Source organism: Phodopus roborovskii, unplaced genomic scaffold (genome assembly GCF_943737965.1).
Source record: "Phodopus roborovskii unplaced genomic scaffold, PHOROB, whole genome shotgun sequence".
Lineage (NCBI taxonomy): Eukaryota > Metazoa > Chordata > Mammalia > Rodentia > Cricetidae > Phodopus > Phodopus roborovskii.
In genome coordinates, this window is record NW_026126549.1 from 19,842,866 (window position 1) to 19,870,769 (window position 27,904).

General features: G+C 39.7%; 1 protein-coding gene across 2 annotated transcripts; it reads left to right on the plus strand.

Moving 5' to 3' along the window:
• Positions 1-331: 331 nt before the first annotated feature.
• Positions 332-25,753, plus strand: Dctn4 (dynactin subunit 4). 2 transcript variants are annotated; one of them, XM_051201058.1, is made up of 14 exons: positions 332-512; positions 3,355-3,425; positions 6,511-6,689; positions 9,568-9,611; positions 12,208-12,315; positions 13,574-13,594; positions 13,883-13,956; positions 14,186-14,298; positions 14,483-14,592; positions 19,391-19,464; positions 20,979-21,033; positions 21,949-22,056; positions 24,020-24,117; positions 24,960-25,753. In XM_051201058.1, exons 1-14 carry the CDS (start codon positions 378-380, stop codon positions 25,171-25,173), a joined length of 1,404 nt encoding a protein of 467 aa, XP_051057015.1. In that variant the 5' UTR covers positions 332-377; the 3' UTR covers positions 25,174-25,753. The 2 variants fall into 2 exon arrangements, with proteins under 2 accessions (XP_051057015.1, XP_051057016.1); XM_051201059.1 differs by lacking the exon at positions 13,574-13,594 and having other exon boundaries at positions 333-512.
• The last annotated feature ends 2,151 nt before the right edge of the window (positions 25,754-27,904 follow it).

Sequence of the window (27,904 nt, forward strand, 5' to 3'; positions counted from 1 at the left end):
GTGCTGCTGTAACTCTGCTTTCCGGGTGGGATGGAATAGTGGCCTGGAAGGTGAGGCACGATGGGGCCGATGTGAGAAAACCAAACAGCACCCTTACTTTCCGGACGATGCAAACAAACAAAAGCACTGAGCCCGTCCGCACTTAGGCTAGGTCAGAGCGTCTTGAGGAGGGTAGCAGCAGCCAAGAATCCCGGAAATGGGTTGGCCCCAAGCCCGAGAAGCGCACGCGCACTGAAGTCGCAAAGCCCGCTCTGGGTCAGACATCTTACGTCAACGTAGACGTGAAAAACGTAGGTAAACGCCGGGGGGGGGGGGAAGCCCGGTCCGGGCCGAGTCACGTGACGGGCGCGACGGGCGTTGGCTCCTCCCTCGCCAAGATGGCGTCCCTGCTGCAGTCGGAGCGGGTTCTCTATCTCGTCCAAGGAGAAAAGAAGGTTCGGGCCCCGCTCTCGCAGCTCTACTTCTGCCGCTACTGCAGCGAGCTGCGATCGCTGGAATGTGTGTCGCACGAGGTAACGGGGCCCTTCCGAGGGGACTGTGCGCCGGGGCAGGGGGTGCTCTTCCCAGTCACTGCGGCTGGCGGGAATTTCCGCCGGGAGAGGCGGGGAAATATTGTGTCTAGCTTTCTGATTGGCCAAGTGCCCCATCATTCGCCTGGGTTTGCGTTTTCATTTGCTTGTAAATAGTCACTCGGAAAGGGGGCGGCCCCGGGTGGGGCTGAGCAGATCCTCTTGTTCTAGAGCTACCCGTAGCTGGACGGATTTGTTCTGGACCCTGCGGTCCCCTGTGGGACTTGCGGCTTCAGGGCTGGGAGATAGGTCGGGAGCTGTCTAGCGCAGGTCTCTGAAAGGCAGAGAAAACTGTTTTCTCATCGTTCGTGGGAGGAGCGGGCAGCCGTTCTCGCTCGTGGCCCACCCTTCTGGCCAGTCCTGACCCTCCTTTAATCAGAACCGGGGCCCTGTCCAAACTGCTGACCCTGTTTCCTTAGCCAGGCCAAGGACTGAAGCAAGAAGACTGTGATAAGTTGAATTAGTAGCAAACAGAGTAGTCTGTGGTAAAAGAAGCTCAGAGTTCTATTCACGGGCCCAGTTGGTCATAGGAATAGAATCGTTCAGTTTTAAAATAAAACGGGCCCTAATAACCAAGTCCCAACCCTTTTGCAGCTTTTGACAGAAGTTATTTACTGTTGAGAATCTCACAGTCTGGTGAAAACGCTAATAGAAATGATGGCTGCGCTTATTCTGTATTTAACTGTGTGACAAAGGCTTTGCATAATCCTTCCAGCTAATGAAGATGGAGGCTTGGGTTTGGGAGGTTTTAGATGGGGGTAGGGGTTGATGAGTTAGGTTTTCATGTAGCCCAAACTAACCCCAAGCTTACTGTGTAGCCAGTGCTGGCTTTTAACTCCTGCCTTCACCTCCCAAGTTCCAGAATTATAAGTATACTCTACCATGTCCAGCTATTGAAGGTGCATGTTGTTGCTTGAAGGAAAAAAAGAAAAGCTGTATTGCAGTGACTCAGGCCTCTAATCCTAACACCAGGGAGGCATCCTGTAAATTCCAAGCAACACGGGTTGCATAGTAATTTCTAGGGCAGTCCGGCTTCAGTGTGAAACACTGTCGAGACTCACACCTCCACCCCTAAATGTACAGGTTAAGAAGCAAACACAAAATGTTTCCTATAAGTCACATAGTTGTTTAGAAGTGAGAATGAAGATCTGAATGAGAAACTTAAGATCCCTGGGGGAAAAAATGCATGTTAAAATGTGTCCTGTAGTGTTAACCATTTTACACGTTATACTTATCTTATTGGGCATACTTGCCAAAATATTAAGAATAGTTAAACTAGTTGGGCGTTGGTGGTGCAAGCCTTTAGTCCCAGTACTCAGGAGGCAGAAGCAGATCTCTGGAGGCCAGCCTGATCTACAGAGCTAGTTTCAGGACATGCTCCAAAGCAATACAGAGAACCCTGTCTCAGAGAGAGAAAAAGAGAGAGAGAGAGAGAGAGAGAGAGAGAGAGAGAGAGAGAATGGTTAAATCAAAGAATATAAGATTATCAAACAAAATCTACTTATTACATAAAATACTTTCTTATGAGGTCTATATTTAAAAGAGTGGATCAAATATTTAGACGGTGTTTTGAGTAAAGCACAGTAAGATTATTGTGTTATTCTATTTGTTATTTAAAAAGTCTATGGCTGGCAAAGAGGGAACTGGAGATGGCTCAGCAGGTAAAGTCTCTTGCTGCCAAGCCTGACAGTCTGAGTTGGGTCCAGGACTGACATGGTAGAAGGAGAGAACCAATTCCTGGGAGCTATCCTGGGCATCCCCCCATGAGATGAGCTATGGTACCTACCTGTCAAGCCAACTACTTCATCACATGAGCACAAAACAAATGTAAGATAATAAGTGGAAGTCTCTCATTTGGGGGCTGAGGTGATAGCTCAATTGGTAAAATACTTACAAACATGAAGGCATGAGTTCAATCCCCGGGATCCCTGAACACACATACAAGCTAGGCACAATGGCACATAATCCTATTGCTGACCAGCCAGCCTTATCTACTTGGTAAGCTCCAGGCCAATGAGAGACCCTTCCTTATAAAAAAAAAAGGGGGGGGGGTTACAGGAGGCAGTATTTGAGGTTGTAGCATCTGAGAATTATCTCTGATGTCCACTCATACACACACACACACAAATTAAGAATCAGGTCTCTAATTGTAACTATGTAAGTTTTTATATATACTTAGTAAATATATCACTAATAAGAAAAACTTACTGTCTTTAAGAGCTACCTTACTTTTTTTAGAAGATGAAATACTGAATGCCTTCCCTGCATGTACATGCCTCCTGCCTGTGGAGGTCAGAAGAAAGCTAAGGGTGAGCTACCATGTGGGTGCTGAATATCTAACCCCACTCCTCTGCTAGAGCAGCAAATGCCCTTAATCACAAGCCATCTCTTCCAACCCTACTTAATGTCTCTCAGCAAAGGTATTGCTGAGTTATTGTAGTGAAATCAAGCCAAACTGTTGTTCACAGCTTTACATTTGCATTGTTAATTGATTCCTTAGACTGTAGAGTTACTCATTTGGAACCTTTGACATATCAGATAAAAGGTCTTGACACAGCGGACATAAAATGATGATAGGGAACAGAAAATATACAAGAAAGAAAAAGGATTAAAAGAGAAACAAATTAAAAACTAACATCAACAGATAGAATTGCTTAGTTGGAAACAGCCCACGTGTTTCTCTATGTTTTCCCCAGATCGGTCATTTCTTGCCTTCTGGTAGGTATCTCTTATTTTAATAATGAATTTCTCTTTTCTCTAATTTTTTAAACTTATTTCCTCATAGGTGGACTCACATTATTGTCCCAGCTGCCTAGAAAACATGCCATCAGCTGAAGCCAAATTAAAAAAAAATAGGTAAGAACAGGACAGATTTTCTGTTTCCCATTTGTTGTTAATTTTGTGGGCACTGAGGCCAAAACAGGGTTTTATGTCAGACCAGACCTCAATTTTTGATTCCTCCAGCCTAAGTGCTGGGATTACACAGTGCTTTTAAATAATGAATAAGAAAACACACAGGATTAAATGTCTTCCTGTATTAGCATTATCGTTGCCTAAGGGTAGGTGTGTGGGGGTGGATGTATGTGTGTTTGGGGATTTGGGGGGGGGGGGTTGTTTGTTTGTTTCTGTTTTGAAACAGCATTCCTAGAACTTACTGTGTAGACCAAGCTGGCCTCAAACTCAAGAGATCCATCTACCTCTGCCTCCTGAGTGCTAGGATTAAAGTCATGGACCACCACTACTTGGTTTTTATTTTATTTTTTAATAAAGTATCTTTATTAGAAAACTTTTAAGAATTTTGACAATAGTACATAAGAAGCAGGATTGATTTTTAGTTATGTCACCATAGGTTTCTTGTGGTTGGAGCTGTTTCTCTGGTTGTGAGTTTAAAAGTCTGGAGGGATCCTGGTTCTGCCCTTCAGTGTCTATGATGTTTTCTCACTAGACAGGAAAATGGGTAAGAGTAGGGAGTTCGACTCCCCTCTCAAAGTCTAGCTACATAAGTGGTTTGGGACCTTTTCTGTATTCTGCCTCTTTTCTCTGTTTAATTGTTACTCATGAATATCTATTTTGTGCGTTGGTCTGTGATGCTGCTTTATTTTGTTGGTTTTCTGCCTTGCATGTTCCATCTTTGGTCACTGGGAGCTCTTTTACTTTTCTCCTGAACCCCCATATCCTCTATCATTGGAAGAGAGAGTGTTGTCTTGTTCTATTTACTTGATCAATTTCCTACCAGTATAGTACTGTAAGGTATTTTAAGATTAGTTGTATATTTTCTGCCTCTAACTTAGAATTTATTTCTTGAAGAAACTTGGTTCTTTTATGGGAGGACTTTAAGAACCAAGACCTGGCTGCTAGATGTGTTCTTAACCAGTGCTAGGTTGGGGTGAAAATTCTTGTTACCAGCCATATTCATTTGTGGTTGTGAGCCACTGTTGTTTGTCTTTCCTGCTCCAGGAAATAGCTCCTGAGAAGTAGGTGTTGCATTGTGTGCTTTCTGTACATTAATTTATCACTGACTTTTTCAAGTGACTCTCTGTAAGGTAGGTGGTGTTATTTCCCTTATTTGAAGACTAACAGTCAGTAACAGATAATTGAGATTGTTTAAGACTACAGGTGAAATCTTGATTGTCTCGGGCTTTCTGAGCATTGACAACACTGGGCGTGGTTGCTCACAATTGTAATCCTAGCCAAGGGCAGAAGGATCACAAATCCAAGACCAAGCTGAGCTACATAGACTTTGTCTCAAACAAACAGCAAAAGGCACCAGGATCCAGGGCTTCCAAAGGGAAATGTTATCTGATGCATCTCAAGGAGTGAACAGAAAACCCAGCAAATGCCACACTCTTAACCACGCCCCTTCCATGGTGATCTGTTCCCTGCAAGTGCCACACTCTTAACCATGCCCCTTCCATGGTGATCTGTTCCCTGCAAGTGCCCCACTCTGAACCACGCCCCTTTCAGATCTCTGGCACAGCAGTCAAACAGTAATTTTCCAAATCCAGTTTCATAGTTGCTTATGTTGTTGACTCTGAATTTTCTGTCATACAACATTCTATCTCTCTTACAGCACAAACTGTGACTTTTGCCTTTTCCTTAAAAATCTCTGTGTCCTGCATAGGCATAAAAAACATGTGGAATAGTAAACTTCACCTAGAAACAGTGATTTTTTTTTTTTTTTTTTTTTTTCCTCTATAGAGGAAATGGAATTAGGGTCTAATTTGTTACAAGTTTTGGTGATAATTGTTTTGTTTTTAAGTGAACATATAACACTTCTGGAATGTAAAAATACCCAGAAAAAAAATTTTATTTTCCTCTTGAGAGTCTTTGAATTCCTAACATTTGAACCATAGTTTCCTTAACTGTGCACTGTGACCGTGTATGGGTTCATATCACTAGATGTGAGGACTTTACAAAGTTGGCAGAGGTAAAAGGTTTCTGAAACAAAATCTGAGAGTCAACATGTAATAAATGAGGTGTTTATGGTGGGGCATGTCCATATTACATTGCATTACCTCATTATAGCCTTGGCTCTGCACACAGCCAGTGGACTTGGCATTCCTGAGTCCCCAGTGAGTGCTGCCTAAAACACCCCAGCTCCCAGTTGAGACTATTGTAGCTGAGGAATTGCAGGGGGTGGTTTTGTTTTGTTGCTATTGTTGTTTGTTTTTTTGCCACATGCAAATATATTAGCTTGATCATAGAAAGCAAAGACATTTTTCTACCATCATTCCTCAGCATGTATCAAATTATGGTTCTTTGGTTTCTATTGTATAAGAATGTTTGATATTAAAAGTTGATTTGAGTTGCTCTCTTGAGCAGAATTATTATATTATTATTATTATTATTATTATTATTATTATTATTATTATTATACAGGTTGGGGTAGAGTAAACAAAAACCAAGTGTAAGGAAACCTACTATTTTGCAGACTCAAATTTGAAAATTTCCTATACATACCGAAAAAAGTCATTAAATGCATTTTGGCTTGGGATTAGGACAGAATTTCCAACAATTTCTGAAATGACTCTAAACACATTTATGTCATTTTATACTATGTATTTATGTAAAGTATTGGCAATTACAAAATCAATATATCAACTCTGAAAAGCATTAAAGATTCTCTATCCTGCATTATCAACTATTTAGCAAAGATTTAGTTCACTATATAAAATAAACAAGCATACTTATTTGCTTTTACCTTTAATAAATAGTAAAATTATAACAATTGTTTTTGGTTTTTTTTTTTAATTTAGCAGTAAATGTTTTACTTATGTACCTGTTTTACAATATATACTAGAGATTATGTGAAAAACTTCTTCAGTGAAAGAGCTCAAAAGTAGAAAAAGGTTAAAAGATCTTGAATTAAACCAATGTCTAGCACATAGTAGGTGCTTAATAAGTATTAGCTGACTGAATGGTTGCGTTTGTCATGTCACAGATGTGCCAACTGCTTTGACTGTCCTGGGTGCATGCATACTCTTTCCACCCGGGCAACAAGCATCTCCACACAGCTTCCGGATGATCCAGCCAAAACCACCATGAAGAAAGCCTACTACTTGGCCTGTGGATTTTGTCGATGGACTTCTAGAGATGTGGGCATGGCAGACAAATCAGTAGGTAAGTGAGGTGTACTTGAACATGAGATTTTGTTCTTCTGTCAATGCTGTAATTCCCCACAGACCATCAGCTCTGTGTCTGTTGGACTGTAGAACCTAAGTTCAGAATGGTTGTCAGTAAGCCTTCTATGTACCCATATCCTCACAATTATGGATCATTGCTTTTTGTCACAGACTAATACCATTCAGTTTTCTTAGAGTTGGTAAAGTAGCTCTTATGAATCTAATACTATAATCAAACTCCATACCATTTTTTTTTAACTTATTTCTTGGGCTAGGGATGTAGTTTATGGAGCCCTGGGTTCAATTCCCAGCACTGCATAAACCAGGTGTTATAGCTTGCACATGTAATCCCCACATTTCAGAGGTAGATGCAAAAATATCAAAAATTCAGGGTCATTTTTGCCTGCATATGGAGCTCAAAGCCATCCTGGGCTGTGTGAAACCCTGCCTCAAAAAAACATGGACAAAAATTAAAAGTGCAGGACTTACAAGAGCAGGACTCAGGAATAACAGACACAAAAATTGAAGAACCCTTATGGATCAATTTTTAGAGAGTCAAAAAGAGCACAGTAAAGGATTTGAACTATTCTCATAATTAAACATAAAAGTGATCATCTTAAAAGGTATTCATCTAGCTACAAATTAGGAAAATGATGCTCCTCAAATATTTCTTAAATCTGATTATATCGTGTTAGTCAGACACTGGGTAATTCTCATATTACCATCGTGGAGAACAGTTTGATGACTCCTATTTTTTTTTGTTTGTGTGTGTGCATACCTGTTTGGAGTCCTGGGAACAACTCTGGGGAGTTGATTCTCTTTACAGTGTGGATCCTCAGGATTAGTGGCAACTGCCTTTAATTGCTGAGCATTTCCTACTGACCTTATTTACTTTTTGAGACATGTCTCACTCTGTCAACAGAGGATCAGATCCCCTAGAACTGGAGTTACAAATGGTTCTGAGATGCCATGTGGGTGCTGTGAATCAGACCGGGGTCTTCTGGAGGAGTAGCCAGAGCTCCTAACTGCTGAGCCATCTGTCCAGCCTGTTTATTTATGTTTTGCATTTGGGTATTTTGTCTGGATGTGTTACATTCATGCAGTGCCCATGAAGGCCAAAAGAGGATGTTAGATCTTCTAGAACTGGAGCTACAGACAGTTGCCAGCCTCCATATGGGTGCTAGATCTCTACAAGAGCAACAAGTATTCTCAACTGCTAGCAGTCTTCTCATTTGTATTTTATTTTGTTCTTGTGACAGTTTCACACTATACCCCAGACTGGTCTTGAAATGGCTTCTAGTTTAGTGTTTTTATGGGATTCCTGTGTTTGCAAACAAGGGGATCTCTGATTATTGCACCTTTTCTTGGGCTCTTTTCTTTCTGTTTATTTGTTTTGTCCAATTCTGATGTGTTAGTTTTTGTTTTACCATAATATACTTTCTTTTTATTCTAAAAAATATTTTTTAAAGAAATGGTGATTCCCCCCCCCCCACCTAAACCTCCAGTGTTTAGGATTACAGGCATGAGCCACCATACCTGACTAGTTTGTGTTTTCTTTCTTATCTGTCACACATATAGCATCTTTAGCAAAGTGTCTACAAGTCTTTTGTTTCTTTTTAAAAGATAGGGTCTCGTGCCCAGGCTGGTGTTGAACTCCTGTTCATCTTACCTCCACCTCTAAAGTTCTGGTATTATAGACAATACTACCATATCTGGTTCCTTTTGCCTCTTATTGTTCCTTGTGTGTGCATGTGTGTTTATAGTTTGTACTATAAACTTTTGTATAATCAAGTTTTGCTAAAATCTACTCTGTGTACTTGTAGAATTAGAGTTTTAACCCTTAGGTCTCAGTCTGTTGTCTGTTTCTCAGGTAAGTCCTGTACTTTTTTTTTTATGCTCAAGGATTTTGAGGTTTGTACGGGTTTTGAGTTGGGGGATTTTGTTTTGCTTGTGTAGATCCAGTTGCTTCAGTGCCACTTGTTCAGAATTTGGATCATGCCTACAAATGAGTAGGATTTCCTGATCCTGCCTACAGGAGTTGGTTCCTGTCTCTACCACGTACTAGCTATGTGACTTTAGATCTGTTTACTGTTCTGTGCCTTGGATTTCTCATCTGTAAAATGGGCACAATCAGCATACCTTACCTCAAAATGTATTATGAGAACAGGAAGAAAAATGTGCTGTTTCTGGTGCCTGGTTCAGACACTGGTGCTGTTAATGGTCATTATCAACCTTGTTATATTTAAAGAAACAATGTAGCCAGGCGTTGGTGGCACAGGCCTTTAGTCCCAGCACTCGGGAGGCAGAGGCAGGGGGGAATCTCTGTGAGTTCAAGGCCAGTCTACAGAGCGAGTTCCAGGACAGGTTCCAAAACAATACAGAGAAACTCTGTCTCGAAAAAAGAGAGAGAGAGAAAGTTATTGTTGGGCTTGATAGCCTAGTCCTGTGATCCTAGCTACTTGGGAACCAGAGACAAGAAGATTACAAATTCTAAGTTTGCGTGGGATACAGAATAAGGCCAGCTTTGGCTACTTAACAAGATTATGTCTCAGATGTTTTAGAAACAAGGTTGGTGAGATGACTCATTGGGTAGAAGCTTTTGCAGTACAGGCTTGACTACCTGCGCTATTTAAAGGGCTTGGAATATAGCTCAGTGGTAGAATGTGAACAGAGCCCTAGATTCAGTCCCTAATACTTGAAAGAAAAAGAGAAGGGGGAAAGAAGAGGGAGGGAGAGAGAGTACTCTTCTGTGTATACTGGTCTATGAGTGTTCTTTCTTGGAAATTCTGTGCTTCTGTGCTTTCAATTTATGTCCCTACAGGTGACATTTTATAAAAATAAAAAGGTAAAATTACTGTTTAATGTTTATTTTTTAGCGAGTGGCGGTTGGCAAGAACCAGAAAATCCTCACACACAACGGGTAAGTACAAGAACTTAGGCCACAGATGACTAAATATGGAGAGGTGGTGGTTGTGGCTCATGCTGAGGAGGGCCTGTATTTGTGCTGTGGAGTCAGTTACTCACAGAGAGGCATTAAGTCAATGCTTCTCCTCCTGACTAAAGTCATGGAAAACATTTGTGCAGTATGTGCTACAGTTGGCCTTTTAAACCCCTGCATTAGAGCAACATAGGGAACTGATGAACTGCTGTCAGCATGCATACTACACTGTCAAAGTGAAGACTAAACAGGAATTTACAGTTTTCCACCTATACCATCAGCAAAAATTAAAAACACTGCAGTTATCTGGGGAGAGTGTACCAAAGTGTAATGTAGGTTGATATAGGCTTCAAGTCTTTGTTGTATGTATTTTGTAAATGCTCACCTATAGAAATTCATGCATATATGAACAAGTATTTATACATAGGGGTGTGTGTGAGTGTGAGATCTTCAGCATGTCTGATGGGGTGTGTATAAACAAATGAGCATGCATATATATGCAGATTCTTAAGCTTATCTGCTGGGAAAGGGAAAAAAAATTCTCTCCAGGTAAAATAAAAACTACAGTAAGTAATGTGAGGAAAAAATTGTGCCTTGTCAACATTTCTTGGAAATTTCAAATAATGAGGTCAACGTGAGCATTATGCTGCTATCTGGAGATGCTAGACACAGAGGGGAAAGATTTCAAGCAGGGGAACAGCCTGTGGGTAGAGGAAACAAAGTATGTAATAGCTAAGAGAGTGATTGAAATGGAGTGTGATATCAGCAAATAGAAAATGGTATTGAGGGTTGACTTTGTAGACCAAAAAGTTTGAGAAGCCTTTCAATGTTTAAAAGCAAGGAGGTGACAGGATCACATTAGTTTTGTTGTTTTTTTTTTTTTTTTAATATATATATTTATTATACATAACAGTGTTGCCTGCATATTTGTCTGCAGGCCAGAAGAGGGTACCAGATCTCATTAGAGATGTTTGAGCCATCATGTAGTTGCTGAGAATTGAACTCCAAACTTCTGAAAGAGCAGTCAATGCTCTTAATCACTGAGCCATCTCTCCAGCCCCGAATTAGTGTTGTTTTGTTTTTAATTGGATGAACTGGAGAGATGGCTTAGTGGTTGAGAGTACTGGGTAATCTTCTAGAGGACTTGGGTTCAATTCCCAGTACCTACACAGCAGCTAATAACGCTCTGTAACTCCATTTCCAGGGTGCCTTAGTTTGTTGTCTGTTGCTCTGATAAAGGCCATAACCAAAAGCAACTTGGAGAGGAAAGGGTTTATTTCATCTTACAACTCTCAGGTCATACTCTATCACTGAAGGAAGTCAAGGCAGGAACTAAAGCAGAGGGCATAGAGGAACACTGCTTATTGGCTTGCCCGGTGGCTTGCTTGTTTTACTTTCTTATTCACCCTGAAACCACCTGCTCAAGGGTGGTGTTACCTACAGTACCAAAATGTTGGTTGTGGTAGGTAGTGAAGTATGGAACACATCTTCTCTACTCCTCCACAGCCTGTGCATCCTCTGGTTAGATGTGAAGATTTCCATTCAATTCTGAAAATACTAATAAGGGAAACAACAATGTGGTCCCTCCCACATTAATCTTTTATCAAGAAAATGCACAACAGTCTTGCCTACAGGCAATCTGATGGAGGCAGTTCTCAGTTGACATGTCTCTTGAAAGACATTGCTAGCTTGTATCAAGTTGACAGAAAAATATCCCACCCAGGACATAGGGGGTTCACCACCCTCTTCTGGCCACCAAAGGCACTACACATCCATGATACACAGACATACATGTAGTCAAAACAACCATATACATAAAGTAAATCTGTTGTTTTTTTTTTTTTTTTTTTTTTTTTTTTTTTTTTTTTTTTTGCTGCTGAATATAGAGGAAAGAATTATGTCCTCTTGTAAGTTTAAATATCTTTTAGAACATTTGTTCTGTGTAATGAGAGCCAGCCTTTGCAAAGAACCAGGTAGATGTGTTAGTAATAGAGAGGTAGATCAGATGTATGGGAAGTCCATTATACTTGGAATGAAAAAAAAATTGATATTTTATGTTCTTTTACATTAAAAAAAAAATAAAGTACTTTGTGGTTTGGAGCAAGTTCTATATCTATACATGGGTGTTTTAAAGTGTATTTATGTTCGTAAGTGTGTCAGAAAGATAAGACTGGTAATAGTGGTTACTTAATTGAAAGGAAAAGTTACCTTCAACACGAAGGATAAGGTAGGGTTGTGTTTTATTCTTCATGTTTGAATTTTTATAATTGGCATACTGCCTTATGATGAAAAAAAATTAAAAAGTAACAGAAGGCTAAGTGTGGTAGGCAGTGAAATATGAAGCACATATTGACTCCACCACAGCCCATGTATCTTGTGATTGGATGTGAAGATTTCAATTCTGAAAACACTCTAAAGAGAAAAAAATCCTCTTTACAGAAAAAAGAAAGGAAAAAACTTACCACTTCATAACTTTTCCAGTTCCTTTATTCATTTTATTTCTAGTCAATGCAATTGATTGATTTTGTTAGTCTTTTCATGAGACAAATAGTCTTTGATTTTTTTTTTTTTTTAACAGATGAATAAGTTGATTGAATATTACCAGCAGCTTGCTCAGAAGGAAAAGGTTGAACGAGATCGCAAGAAACTAGCACGGCGTAGAAACTATATGCCTTTGGCATTTTCGGTGAGAATTTGACACAGAAAGACATTTCACAAGGCCTGTAAGGCATCAGAATAGTGGCCATTTTAGAAAATGGCGATTTCCTAGATTTCTGTAGTTGGATTCAAAAGCAGTTTCTTAAATACAGAAGTGTAAGCCCACAGCTGTGCTTTTGGGTCATTAATTTTATTTAATTTTGTTGTGTTTTAGTAGGGGCATCTATCTGTCTTACCCCATCACTTCATTATTATTCCTACCAAAGTTACTACCTAAATTTTTAGTTTACTGTTTACTGTTTTTGCATATTACAGAACGATTGAAAAGAAGAAGGAGGTGGGGTGGAGGTAGATTTTATTCTACCCATACCTATGGCACTCTAGTTTCCCAGTTCTAATCTTTCATTGTTTTTATTTTGACGCCTTTCCAGCCTCACTTTTTTTCAAGATGGAAATCACTGACACATGCACACTATTTGTGGTGGTGGTGGTGGTGGTGGTACTGTTGGGGATTGAACTTAGGACCTCACCTCTGTAGGCAAGCACTCTTTCATTGACTGCATCCGAGCCTTGCACAGCACGTTTGTGTGGTTAAATAAGCAGAGATATGCACAAGAGGAGTTGTTCTTAGAAATGATTCATAGATGTCATTTTCTGCTAGCTTATAACTACTAGACAGAAGCAAGAATTGGGATTTTTGAGTTTTTCTTGTTATCCCCGAGTTTCATTTGTTCTCACAAAACATTTTGCTTTCTTTCTACTTGCTTGAGCCCTAACATGTTGACATTGAATAAATAACATTTATTGAATGGTATGACATGTTGAGCACTATGTTAAGTATATAATGTATACTGTTTTATTTAATCCCTACAACAGTGCTGTGATGTTGATAGCATTCCCTCATTGTACACTTGAGGAAATAAGATCTGGAAGATTAGATAACTTGTCATCCAATATCTCCTGGACAATTAGTTAGGCCACTAAAGACATTAGGATTGGTAAGGTAAATCTAGGAATAGCACCTACACTTACCAATGAAGTAAGGGAATGTTCCCAAATAGTCCAGTGGCCTGATCAGCATATCCATGCTTACATATTAGGACAGGACTTGAAACTAACTGCTCGATCCTTCCAGCCTTCCCATATACCTGCTGGTTGTATGCATTTGCTTTTATCTTATGCTTCATCTTTTTTCTTTTTTTTTTTTTTTTTTTTTTTTTTCCTTTTTTTTCTTTTTTTTCTTTTTTGTCTCTGTTATAACCTGCTGCTATTTGGGGGCTCTACAGCAACACACTATTCATGTAGTGGTAAGTTCTCGTTTCTGATTCTTGGACGTGCTTAGGCTAGTATTAAAAGCTTATGTATGGTCCACTTTTACTATTTTACTGTAGTTTTAGTGTCTGTGTTGCTTATTCTAAGAATAGAATAATAAAGTAGATCTTTTTTAGTAGCTTTCTGGTTTTATTAGTTTTGGTTTCATTTTAGTTTTTTGCTTATCCCCCTAGCTTCTCATGCTATCCTCTCCTATTTCTTGCTTTCAATAAATAGGAGGTATAAACTGACCTTTCTAATGGGAATTTCTGAACTTTGTTTAGGACAAGTACAGTCTTGGAACCAGGCTTCAGCGACCACGAGCTGGTGCATCCATTAGTACACTTGCTGGACTTTCGTAAGTGTAGACATTAAATAACCAAGAATAGCAAATAACAAATGCATGTTTAAAGGTTTTTTTTTTTTGTTTTTTTTTTTTTAAGCTACCAATAGGAGAAAGATTCTTAGACTTAGAAAAGGCCCAAACTTATAAGATACTCTATGTTAGAGGAATACTTCAGTTATTGAAAAGGACTTTGAGGACAATCTAGTGGACCCTTGGGAAGTTACTGCCTCTCATTTTTTAGCCTTAGAGAAGGAGAAGACCAGAAAGAGGTAAAGATTGAGCCAGCTCAGGCCGTTGCTGAAGTGGAACCTCTGCCTGAAGACTATTACACACGACCAGTGAACTTAACAGAGGGTAATTTCACGTGTTCTTCTGTTGCTGCTCTGTTCTCCAGCTGTGTGTTTTGGCTTCTTGCATGCCTCAGGACTTAAGATTCTTAATGGAATTGTTAGTACAAAGTAGATATACTCACTTAAAGAACTTTGCCCACATACAAGTCTGATTTTTGGAAGTGACTGATTTCTACCTTTCTTGCTAGTGACTACCCTTCAGCAGCGCCTCTTACAGCCTGATTTCCAGCCAGTCTCTGCTTCACAGCTCTATCCTCGACACAAGCACCTTCTGATCAAACGGTCCCTGCGCTGTCGGGTAAATACTCTTTCCTGTACAGTTGCCATTTTGTACAAGAGAAAGGTAGATAGAATAGACATGATTGGTATCTGACCACTGTAATAAATACAGAAAGCTCAGAGAAAACACCAGATGTCTGCACATCATTTTAAAAAGTTCCAATATAAAGTCAATCCTAACAATTCTGGAGGTAGTTACTGTTGTTTTTCCTGCTCTACAGATATGGGAGTATGGTATCGAAAGGTTGACTATGTAATGTAAGCCCATAAAAGCATAGCAGAAGAATGTATTAGGGCTTTTAGACTAATACAAATAGAACAATAATATAAACTAAATAAAAAAAAGCAAGAAAGAAGAAAAAACACAATTTAATCTTTAAGAATATACAGAACAATAATTTGTGAGTAAATTATAAAAACAAACAAAATGGAAGGAGGAAGTCTTTTAGACTCCATCCTGTGATGCTGTGGACTCTACCATGTCTGAATAATGTAGTGTGGTACCCATTGATCCCACATGGCTGCCACATCTTTGAAATGTGAAATTAGCTGAAATACTGACTCCTACTTTATTTAAACAACCACATATGGATAATGTTATCAAATAATGCATCTTAAGATTGAGACAGTTTAAAAGTATACCAGTCAAGCACAGTTTGTACACTTCTACAGATCCTGATCCAGACAAAATATAGAATTAAAGCTTAGGTAGAAAAAGAACCTAGGAAGGAAGGGGAGGAGGAGGGGAGAAAACAAAAATGTATAAAATCTGAGAAATTTAAACATTAGCAGGATTTCTTTATGTTCTTAAAGTATTAGTCTTTTCTAAGGATGGTTTTTTTTTTAATATTATTATCTTTTTGGAGATGCATGTCAAAACATTTATGGCTGAATGGCATAATGTCTAATATCACAAAAAAGCTAAGAATGTAGAATGAGCTATTATCAGTTCAGGTGGTTCAGTGTATGAAGGCATGTGCCATCAAGCATGATGACCTTCATCCCTGGAACCCATGTGGCAGAAGGAGAGGAGTGCCCACACTGAAACTGGTTAATTCATTAAGTAAGTAAAAGTCATAGAATGCCCAACTGAATAAATTGACTAAACACTACAACTCGTTTATATGCTGATTAGAACAACACAAATACAAGAATTCAAAGAGAATTAAAGTGCAGATAAAGCTAGATATGGTGGTACATGCCTGTAACCCAGCTCCTGGACACCTGAGACAGGGGGATCTTCACTTCAGTGCCAGCCTGAGCTATACAGCAGTACCCTGTCTCAGAAAGCCATGGGCTCGGGGTAAAGCTCAGGGTTAAGAGTGTAAGAGTGCTTACCTCTCACACACAGGGTCCTAGGTTTGATTCTCAGCAGGAAGGAGGAAAGAGCAGTGGAGGTTATACAGACACTAAGTTTTTTTCTGCTTTTCATTTTCAAGACATGGTCTCACTGTATATCTCTGGCTGTTCTGGAACTCATGTAGACCAGGCTGGTCTTAAACTCACAGAGATCTGCCTTCCAAGTACTGGAATTAAAGACGTACCAATACATCTGGCTGAACAAACACTAATTTTTAAAAAAAAAATTTCTTTTGCTTTTTTTTTCCTTTCTTTTTGTTTTGGTTTTGGATTTCTGGCATAGAGTTTCTGTGTAGGCCTGACTATCCTGGAACTCACCATGAAGATCAGGCAGGCCTCAAACTCACAGAGATCTTCCTGTTTCTGCCTCTCTAGTGCTGGGATATAAGGTTATGCACCACTATGCCCAGCATCGTATTTTACTTTTAAAAAGGCTCAGCTCACAGATGCTGTAACATTCAAAATGTATAGATACTAAATAATAGACTCAAATTACACAAAACAATATTTGAGAAAAGTATATAAACAGACATTTAATTTGGGGATGTTTTGACTTATATTTATCTCAAACAGACCAAACAAATAAAAATCAATAAGGAAAGATTTGGAACCTTTCACTGGCAAACCTGTCCAAATAGACATGTATATAAAACATTATACTTAACATCTGTACAATAGACTCAGAGCACTCTAAAAACTTGACTGTATACTGGACTATAAGGAAAATCTTGGGCTGGAAAGATGGCTAAGCAGTTGAGCGTGCTCACTGCTCTTACAGAGAAGTTCAGTCCCAGAACCCTGATGTGGAGCTCACAAGGGCCTGTGTTCCAGCTGCAGAGGATTCAGCACCTCCTTCTGGCCTTCAGGGGTACTTGCACTTACCTGCACATATCCAGACACTCACCTACACAGAATTAAATAAAAATAAATGTGAAAGTGTATCATTAGATCATAATGTAATTAAGTTATAAGTTGATAATTCTTACTAGCAAAATTTACAGGCTATGAGTAAAGCCTTTGTAGCTATACAGAGTTATAAATACAGAAGTATTTGCACATAAAAGAAATTAAAATATTAGTAGCTCAGCATGTATATTATAAAAAACAGCAACAAAATAAATTCAGCAAAATAGAAGCAAAAGCAGATACTAATTATATTAAGGAATAATGCAGAATATAAGAGAAAACCAAAAGTAACAGACTTTAGTAAAAGTAAATAGTATATGTTAATGAAGTTTACATAGATGTTGGATATAGGATACACCATTAATACAGTAATAGCTACCCAAAATAAATAAGCAATTACTTTTTCCTATCAACTTTGCATAATATTGATTATTTGCCAGGCAGTGGTGGTACACGCCTTTAGTCCCAGCACTCGGGAGGCAGGGGCAGTACATCTCTGTGAGTTCAAGGTCAGCCTGTCTACAAGTGCTACTTCCAGGACAGCCTCCAAAGCTACACAGGGAAATGCTGTCTAAAAAAACTATATATATACATATTGATTATTCAAATATGCTAGCATGGTATATATTTTTTAAATACAAAAAGCAGAATAAATGATAGGTGTGTGACTTTTATGTAAGAAGGAAGAAAAAGCCACATAAACACAAAATCTACACTTTATATATTGTAACAAAACAAAGAGTAGAAACTGATCTATGCATGTAAAAATAGTTGGTGGCACACACGTTTAATCCCAGTACTCTGGAGGCAGAGGCAGGTGAATCTCTGAGTCTAGGCCAGCCTGATCTACAGATTGAGATTTAGGATAGCCAGGGCTACACAGAGAAATCTTGCTCTCCCCCCCCCAAAAAAAAATAAATAAAAGTTGATGTTTGCTAATTATGGCATTACACACTGGGGAAAGAGTAGACTATTAAATTTTGCTGGGGGATAGGTAGTAGGCATGTGGATCAGTCGGCAGTGTACTTGCCTAATGTGCTGGGTTCAATCCCCAGTATCCCATGAAATGATGTGGGCTACATGCCTGTAATTCCAGTACTCAGGAAGTAGAAACAGAATGATCGTTACGTTCAGGGTCATCCTCAGCTACATAGCAAATTCAAGCCCAGCACAGGTACATGAGACATTGGGTCAAAAAAATAAATTGTTTTTTTTTTTTTTCTTTTTTGGCTAGGAAAATTGAAAACCTAAAAGGCGAATTGTGTGTGTGGGGGGGGGGGGGTTATTCATATAAGATTTCTGAGTAAGGGGTTGTTTCACAAACAAAGTAAAATTGGATTTTTTTTAATCACAATAACAGTGAAACCTGCTCCTGTCCCACCCAAAAAAAAAAAAAAATGTAAACAAATAAGATGTTCAGAGACTGAGAAGCGTCATTCATAAGGTGTCTGGATAATGAAGGATCTGTGTCTAGAATGTATACCTGACTCTAGAACTCAGAACAGAGGTCCAGTATAAAGCAGGGCACAAGGCACATAGCCTATGATTCTACCATTCTGCATACAAAAGCAGGGAGTGGCGCATTCCAAGAACCCTGTCCAAAACCAAACAAACGCAAAGTAACCCAAGTATAAAAATAACTAGTGAATATGGCAGAGAGAATTCCTGTGGTTAGTGAGCATGAAAGATGCTTGATCTTACATGGCGATCACAGCAGTGTGCATTAAAACTGCTTTGAGATGCCACTTGATAGTCATCAGATAACAGAAATTAGCAGATAGGGAGTATCTGTCAAAGTAGTGAATGGCCTTCCCATTGTCTTACTGACACATTTATGTATTGGAAAGTGACTTGTGTCCAATACTCATTGCTGCTTTACATACAGTCACAAAGTGGTGGAGATATTCTAAATGTCTCAGTTGTCTGGTTAAAGTTATAGAAATCATTACAGTAGAACATTAAAAATGAGCTTCCTGTGTGTGCTGGGATAGAATTCCAAGATTAATATAATATGGAAAGGGCAAGAGAATGTGTTGATTTCCCTTTTGTATTATTATGAAAAAAGAAAGATGAAATATGCCTATACATTAGTGTGTCTAGCCTGCCCTGTGCAGATTGGCCCTGCAAAGAGAAACAAGGGACACACTAGTAATGCATTCTGAATAATAGAAAAATCTTTGTACTGCTTAAAAAATATTATATATGCCATTGCATTCATACAGGTCTCTGACATTAGAGGTGACTTCTCCTTTTTGGGTCCCATTTTAATCATCTGTTGAGAACATTATCTGTGTGTACCTTCACCTATGTGGTGCTCATCTTAAGACAGAGTATGCGTTGTTTACATTATGATATTTGTGATAATTCATATGTATTCTATAAATGTTGGTTATCAGTACCATAAATTCTGTTTTAAAATTTATAGCCTTTGGGCAGAACAAAACATAAAATTCTAGTAATTACTTTCTTTCAGCATTTATGGTGTTATGGATCTTCAGAGTATATTCTTGTTTTCCTCTGACATGTACTCCTTTTTTTTTTTTTTTTTTAAGAAATGTGAACACAACTTAAGCAAGCCAGAATTTAATCCAACATCTATCAAGTTCAAAATCCAGTTGGTTGCTGTGTAAGTATTTTTGGGTTGTTGATTGAGGTTTTCAATATGGATTATCTTTTTTAAAAATGTAAAAAGGAAAAGAAAAATTGCATCAGGGTAGTCTTTTTGTTCCTATTCTGGTTTTGAATTTAGTTGAATTACATGAAGTCTCAATTACCATCTATAAATGTAGAATCGAGGCTGTGTGACCTGAAATTGGCATATACTGGGATCCCAGCTTCTGGGAAGACAGAAGCAGAAATGTGTTTGTGTCAGTGACAGTGTGTTGTGATATGATCTGTAGTGGTACGGAATCATAAGATATCTAAGTTAAGACTTTTTCCAAAGTGAAAGTATAGCCAATTGAAGAGTACTCTGAAACAACGTTCATTTTACTCCCTGGTTCTGATAACATTTCACTGAATGGAGTACAGGTGATTAGAGTTAGCTCACTGCAGGTTGTCAGTGGATGTGTATTTAAAAGAAAAAAAAAAAAAAAAAGATTATTAGGCAGGTATATGAGGTATGTGGAGAGAGCCAGCAAAATGGTTCAGTAATACTGAGCACTTCTGTAACAAGCTGACGACCTGAGCCCAATCCCTGGAACCTATGTAAAAGTGGAAAAAGAACCACCCACTCCCTAAGTTGTCTGATTTCCACATATATGCACACGAATGCGTGCACACACACACACACGTACACACAATAATAGTTTTTAAAAAATAATTCAGTGGGACTTGGTAGTGCATGCTTTTAATCTCAACATTTGGGAAGCAGAGGTAGATCTCTGTGAGTTTGAGGGCAGTCTGGTCTACATAACAAGTGTCAGACTAGCCAGAGCTATATGTTAAGTTTGAACACCTTGAACCTTGGCGTTGTAAAGAATAAAATTACCAGTGTACTGAGATGGGTAGTAGAACAGGTGGGAAAGTTCATAGCATTTATGCCTATTACAAAGCATCATCATGGTCTATAAATACTGAACAGACATTTGGACCTGGGTAATTTTGAGTCCAGACAAGCATTCAAGCAGCGGTAACACAGCCCTCAAAAGCAAGGATACTGTGGAGTTTCTGGATTGGAATGCCTGCCCATGCCCATTGTCTCTTTCTTTGTAATGAGGTAGCAGCAGAAGTGCCTGTCTCACAGAGTTGAAGTGGACACTGGGATGAACACTTATACAATAGTTAAGATATTGCCTGGCACACAGGAAGTGCTGTGTGTGTGGTAGGAAGGAATTTGTGTTTACAGCCATATAGAATGTTAATGAGATTGGATCTTGTAACCAGCTACTCTGTAGGTGAAGTAAGTGAGAAGCCCTCAAAATAAATTTATAATGAAAGTATATGATGTGATACATTAAGCCCTAATCCTGCTGAAATCCTAAAATTTTAGACAGAACTCATTGCTAGTTTGGTTTCATGTCTCTTGCTGTGGTGCTATAGGTTTCCATTTTCTCTTGATGTATTCTAGTTAACATTCTTTGTAGCACTAGTTTATGTGTCTGGGTTTTTTTTTTAATACATGTTTTTATTTATCGGTAGCAATTATATTCCAGAAGTGAGAATCATGTCAATCCCCAACCTTCGCTACATGAAGGTTAGTACAATACTTACCAACACACAGACTAGGTCAGTGGTCTCTGCATGTCTATATGTGGGTGGCTTTTGGGGGGGGGTGAGGGTGGGATGGGAAGGGTCAGGAAAGGCGCAGTTTAAAATGATAAAGACATGGAGACTTTGTATCTTTAAACTGGGATTCTTGCCAATAGCACTTTGGGTGTATAAGAAGCAGGTTGCACATTCTATAAAGGTACAAAAGTGGGAAAAGAAAGATGGTAATACTGGGTACCATAGACAACTTTCTCTTGCTGCCATTAGGAGCTTCTCTATTAATTCAGATATCTGTACACAGTACCAGGAGTTGGCTAGGTTCTTCTGTGCCATAGCCTCGTTCTTCCACAGGGCCTCTTCTGATGAATGATTGACTGTTCTGCCCAGCCTCTTTGGCTCTTAACCTTCATGCTGCTGATGAAAAGAGTTACAGCATCTCTTTCTTTTACCATTCTCAAGAGTAGCAAATGGCCATCTTATCAGGATTTGGAAATTATAGTTTTACTGTGTCATTTCCCCCCTACTTCTGTCTAGCCTATGGCTATGATGTTTTATTTAGGATTTTTTTGGTGTTTTGGTTTTTTCCATTTCATTCCCTAAACAGCAACTAGAGTAGGACAAGAACTGCAAGCTTTAATCATTTAGATAATAAACCTTTCAGAGAGTTCTAGTAACTAGAATCTGTCCAGCTTCTTTAGTGAGATACCTACTGCAGAAGGTGTGTTGCTAACACAGAAATAGAAAGGTCAGCAACATCTTAAGATGCTCTGGTGTGGAGGAACAAAAGATGTTATTGCTCTGAAGGAAAGGGGATGATTTGGAGAATTGTTTTGTATAACACCTAAGAAGGTGGACTTTAGTGGGAGTGTGGCTGATGTCTGAAAGATACTTTATTTTCCAGGAGAGCCAGGTCCTCCTGACTCTTACAAATCCAGTAGAGAATCTCACCCATGTGACTCTGTTGGAGTGTGAAGAGGGGGACCCTGATAATATTAACAGCACTGCTAAGGTAAGGGCATTTGTCTCCTCATACAGACCCTGACTGACATCGCCTGCAGTGCTTCACTGGACATGGCTTAAAACAATATTCTCTCGTTTCTGTGTATGATCTAGTGTCCTGATTTTATCTTGTCCTCAAACACACAGCCACTGCCTGTCAGGTCTCAGTTCTAACTTGGTCCCAGACAGGAACCTCTTACCTGACGTCACTCTTTAGTACTTTAATACTTCTCCTCATCCCAGCCCATCACCTGTGTGCTGCCAGTCCATTCGTCCCATCAGCTGCTCCACCTGCTTTCTGATCACGTGCAGCTCTCTGACTTCAGGAAAAGTCTGCCTTCTTTGGCACAGCTCTTTGATGATGTCTGCTTTCTTTTCTTCAGTGTATCCTTCCTCCAGACCCTCAAATTTAGCATTTCTAGGTGCTGCTGCCAGGATGGCTGCACTGATGGGTGTAAATGCTCCTTCTGGGGAGCTGCATGAACTGCTCATTTTTCCTTGAGCTGCTCCTTCCTGCTCCATCTTGCACTGTACACACCCTTCCCATGCAGTTTAGCACTCATTAGGACTCATGTGATGTCACCTCCCTTTAGAAGCTGGTGTCTCTCCTACATTCCCACTATTTATGTAGAATACAAATAGCAGTGACTGAACATAATTTTGCCTGAATAAATGGAATGCAGCTTTTTTATATACTCAGATTGATGGATTTTTTTAAAATTTAATGTATATGTATTTATTTCTATATGTGCACACTGTGTGCACATAGGCACATGCTCTTCCTTGTAGATCCAGGGGAACTAACTCAGGTTGCTGGGCTTGGTGGCAAGCACTTTGACACACTAAGCCATCCCACCAGCAAGTTGATGAAAATTTTAGAAGAACTTTATGTAGTACTGACTCATGATTTATAGAAGGAATGCCTGTATCTCCAGCTGTATTCAAAGAATATCACTAGAGAATTTCCTAGTGGGTTTTCTTCTGCCTTTTAATAATTTCATTCACTAGCATCACCTCCAGAAAGAGATGACACATGTCCTGACATTGTTTTTAGAAATAATAATAATGATAATAAGTAGGTCTAGTTGGACTGAAAACAGAATGCATCCTTGATCAAGGCTTTCATGTGCTAACCCCCATACACACCTGCCCCAACACACCAACACACACACACACAAATAGCAGCAAGGCTGCACGGTAGCTGTACTTAGGACTGTGGCTGGTGGTCCCTGTTGGTCTCTGAGATAACAAGGTATGGACCATTTGCAACATAAGAATCTAACCTGTGCTCCATATGCATAAATATAAATATACCCAGTGTTCAGTGTCAGAAAGTCCTTATGTTTTCAGGGAGTAAAAAAAAGTAGATGATTTCAGATATGCCAGAAATTATCTTAAAAACAGCACATTAAAATAGGAAAAAGAAAGGGGGGTCAGGGGTTGGAGAAAGGAAAAAAGATGCCCTGAGCTGGTTGAATTTCCTTCAGTAAGCTATACTAGTTAGTTACTTCTTGTTATTGCAACAAAATAATTGGCAACAACAGTCTTAACAGAGCAATCTAAGGAAGCTTATTTTGCCTGGCAGTGGGAGGACTCAGTCACAATGCCTGGCCTAGGGCAGTTGGTCACAGATGAAAGATGGTGCTCGGCTTACTTTCTCCTTTTTAATCTAGTCCAGGACCTCAGTCCACAGAATGGTGCCACCCACAGGTAGGGTAGGGCTTCACCCTACTCAGCCTAGTCCAGGAATACAACTGTAGCCATGGCAGTAGGTTGTCTCTGGGGTAAGCATTAGCCATCCTACAGCACCCCTGAAACAGCACTCACTTGACTTGTCATTTCCATTCTTCATCCTCATGCTCAAGTTTCCTTGGCAGTGTGTTAGACTGTGTAAGGAGTATACATGTGTCCAGAAACGGGATGTTCACCTCTGTCTAGGTGGTGCTGCTGCAGTCTGTCTCCTTTGCTCTTAGGTGGTGGTGCCTCCCAAAGAGCTCATTTTAGCTGGCAAGGATGCAGCAGCAGAGTATGATGAACTGGCAGAGCCCCAGGACTTTCAGGATGACCCTGAGTAAGTGATCTTTCTGTGACCCTCAGACCACAGGAGCCTGGATTTGTCCTTTTGTTTTACTATGACCAGATGTGTGACAGGAACAGCTTAGGAAGAAAAGGTTGTTTAGCTCCGATTTCAGAGGGATTTTAGTCCATCAGGGAAAGAGAGGCCTGAAGGTAGCAGAGGCTTCACCTGTGCCTTTACCAGAGGGGGCATGAGGTGAGGCTACAAGCTAGTCACATGGTACAGAGAAAGCTCAAAACAACTGGACTGGAAATGGGCAAGTAGCCTTCAAATGTGTGCCTTTGTGAGGGCATCTCCCTCCAGCAGGGCCCCACTTTTCACCAGCTACATGGCCTCCAAAACAGCGCCACATGCTAGAAATTGGACATTAAAGACATGAATTTGTGTCAGAGTCAGACCTTTAAAATGCACACATACATGTCTGTTTCTTTGCCTGGGTTTTAAAAGCTTAATTTTCTTCTTATTTATAAAATAACTACTATAAAGGGCTGGACTGGTGGCTCAGCAGTTAAGAATTTCCTCTGTTCTTCCATAGAACCCAGGTCCAATTCCAAGCACCTAAATGGTAGTTCACAACTGTCTATGACTCCAGTTCCAGGGGAATCTATTGCCCTTTTCTGGCGTCTGCAGGCACCAGGCATGTACATGATGCACAACTTGGAAGCAGGCAAAACACCTATACATGTTAAATAAATAAAAATTCACAAATAGCTCAGCTGGTCAGCAGGATGGTGGTCACAGGTGAGGTTCCCATTGTGCCATGAAATAACTAGGAGACTTGTTGATTGGGTTGACTTCTCATCTATCTGCCTAATACTGTGCCTTTCTTTTCATAGCATTGTAGCTTTCAGAAAAGCCAACAAAGTAGGCATCTTCATCAAAGTCACCCCACAACGTGAGGAAGGCGAAGTGACCGTGTGCTTCAAGATGAAACATGATTTTAAAAACTTGGCTGCCCCCATTCGCCCTATGGAAGAAAGTGACCAGGGCACAGAGGTTATCTGGCTCACTCAGCATGTGGAACTGAGCTTTGGCCCTCTTCTTCCTTAAACAGTCACTCGGTGGGCAGATGATACCCACAGTTGTGTCACCACAACTCTGTAACAGTATGGAAGCTGCTGCGTTAGACGTGTTTATAAAGATGTACCCATCACTACTGAATCCTGTTCCTAGGAGTGGAGGCCAGGCCAGGACTGGGAGCACAGGGTAACTGCTGTTCCACTTGCTCTCTCTGTTGACACCAGTAAGTCTGTCTCCCTCACTGAGCCCTGCACACTGAGTAGCAGCCTAACTCCATCCCAGTGAAATGGGTGGCTGGTCCTCAGAGGGGCATTAGATTTACTCCCTGAAAAATGGGCCATGTCCCTGTCAGGGTTTAACTGAAAGAATTTAGAATGGTAATCCGGAGCAGACCTGTTGTTCATATCCCAGTGTTGGTCTCGGTGTTCTTCTGCTGTCCGCATTCCATTAAGGATAACTAGTAATTATAACCCTTCACTTGCCATGGCTCTCACTTCACCATGGATTTCCATTGGACAGAGAACGATGTCAGTATCTTTAACTTTGAGGACAGGACAGGACTTGTTTAAGGCACTCCATTTGTCTCTTGTAAAGGACTACAGAATACCTACCAGTTGCTGTTCATTTTCTTTAGTAGTAGTACATGGGACTTTAAGGATTTGAGTTGCAAGCAATTACATCGTGAAATTCAATTTGTTTTAATAATACCATAGTATGCAGAGACTAATGCTGCCACAGGGAGACAACCTTTATATTTCTCACTCTCTGCCCTTCTCTATTCTGGTTTTATTTTTCTTTATCTTTTTTCATTTATTTTTTTACATAGGCTCCCTCCATGTATCTCTGGCCTGGAACTCTAATATGTATACCAAGCTAGCCCTGAACTCAACCTGCTAGGATTAAAAACACTTGCCACCAAACCCAGCTGTCTGCTCTTTTCTATAATTCAAGGAATTGCTCTAAATTTGGGGGCACTTAAAAAGAAAGCCGAGAAGGTTTAAGTGGGCATAGTCACTTCTGAGATTCAGAAGACATTTTTAAAATTTAGATTTTTAGCATGATACAAACTAATGTTCTTTGCACTGAGTTGAAGGAGAAATTAACTATAAAAATTTTAAATCCAAAGCTGGATATTAAGTAAAAGAACCTTTCCCTTCGTGGGTGTAAGACTTCTTTCTCGTGCTGTATCAAGTGAGACCATTTTGATTGGAAGCCATAGCAGCTCAGCAAGTAACCAAAATGCTGGCCTAACCCCAGACACGTTGTCTTCCTCAAATACTAACGTTCAGTTGCAAACCTTAATTTCTGTCATGTTTTCTAAAACATGTTGGCAGAGTAGACCAGCTGACCGGTTTTCCTTAAAGTATTCCTAGCACATGGCCGACAGACCTTAGAAGACAAAGTTCCTGTTTACAAACCCTGCTTTGCTTTAGTTTTCATTTTATATCTTTAGGTATTTTGGTTTGGTTTGAAGGGATAGAGAATCTGGACTACAGATAGAAAATAATCTTTGGTAGTTCCCCTTAAAAGAGGAAACTATTTAGGAAACTATTGAAAGGCACTATGTTCTTTTAAGATCAAGCCAATTTTATGAAACAATACCACCACAGAGTAATATATGTATTACAGTATAAGAAAAAAAATACTGATCTCTAATATTATGGGAACAGTAACTAATGTTTAGCCTCATAGAAGCTAGAGCAGGGAGTTGGGTAATCACAAGTTTCAAACTGCAGAGTGATTTTCCATAACTTCACAAAGCCTCAAGTTAAAGCCTACTGTAAAACCACTACTCAGTGTCTGCTTGGGGGTGGGGGAATTGGGGTTGGGGGTCAAAATGCATATAGCTTCGTAAGTCCACATATTGTGGAGACAAGAACAGTTGTCTTCTGTATGTTTTTTATGTGGTGAAACATACTTAATTCCTAGAAAAGTGTTGACATAATGGATCTATTCCCAAGTGATAAACACAAAAACACTTATGAATATACAATTTCTGTTTAAAAAGTCAAGTTAACTTACAAATAACAGCTGTTGGCTGTTTCAAGGTGAGTTTAATGCAAGTTGGTCTTGTGTTCCTAGAAAAGGTTCAACTTCTGCCGCTGGTGAATTAGGAATTGTGTCCATCGACCTTCTTGCATTATTAGACCAGGTGCAGGGTTTTTATTACTAGTCAATGCACATCAGGACACAAGAGTTAGGTGTCCTTAGCACTTGAAACTACAATTTGGAAACTTAAGGCTAAGTTACTTTGGGTTTGTGAATTGATTACCTACCAAAATTGTCTTTTGTTCTAAGTGTATGTTATAAGCATACTGCACTAAATGCCATTGCATCTTTGTAATAAGCATCCTTCTTGATCCCTTTTGGGAAGGAAAGGCACTCCTTGACTTACGAATAACAGGTTACTGTTTTGCCTTATTGCTTAATATAGTGAAATAAAGCAGATAAAAGCTTGAGTGTGTCTTCTGTTTGATTTCACAAATGCTGGTTAGAAGCTGCACTGCTCGGCTTAAAATCAGTTGGTAGGTGAGACTCTCTTTTTTATTATTTTTATTTGGGGGAACATAGATGAGAAGAAGGCAGCATATCCTCCAGAACTGGAGTTAACAGGTGGTTCGTGAGCCACCTACTGAGAACTGAACCGTCCTCTGCAAATGCTCTCCTGCCCCTCCCTTCATTCTTTATGTAAATTAACTTGATGCAGTAATTCACCAAGCCCCTACCTTGTGGTGGCACACTCCTAGCGCTAGGGAGACAG

What these genes read in the sequence shown, in the direction of transcription:
- Dctn4 (XM_051201058.1), top strand. Translation starts at nt 378, where the DNA reads ATGGCGTCCCTGCTGCAGTCGGAGCGGGTTCTCTATCTCGTCCAAGGA. An exon ending in AAAATCCTCACACACAACGG is followed by an intron (nt 9,612 to 12,207) that starts GTAAGTACAAGA and finishes TTTTTTTAACAG; the next exon opens with ATGAATAAGTTGATTGAATA. An exon ending in AAAATCCAGTTGGTTGCTGT is followed by an intron (nt 19,465 to 20,978) that starts GTAAGTATTTTT and finishes ATTTATCGGTAG; the next exon opens with CAATTATATTCCAGAAGTGA.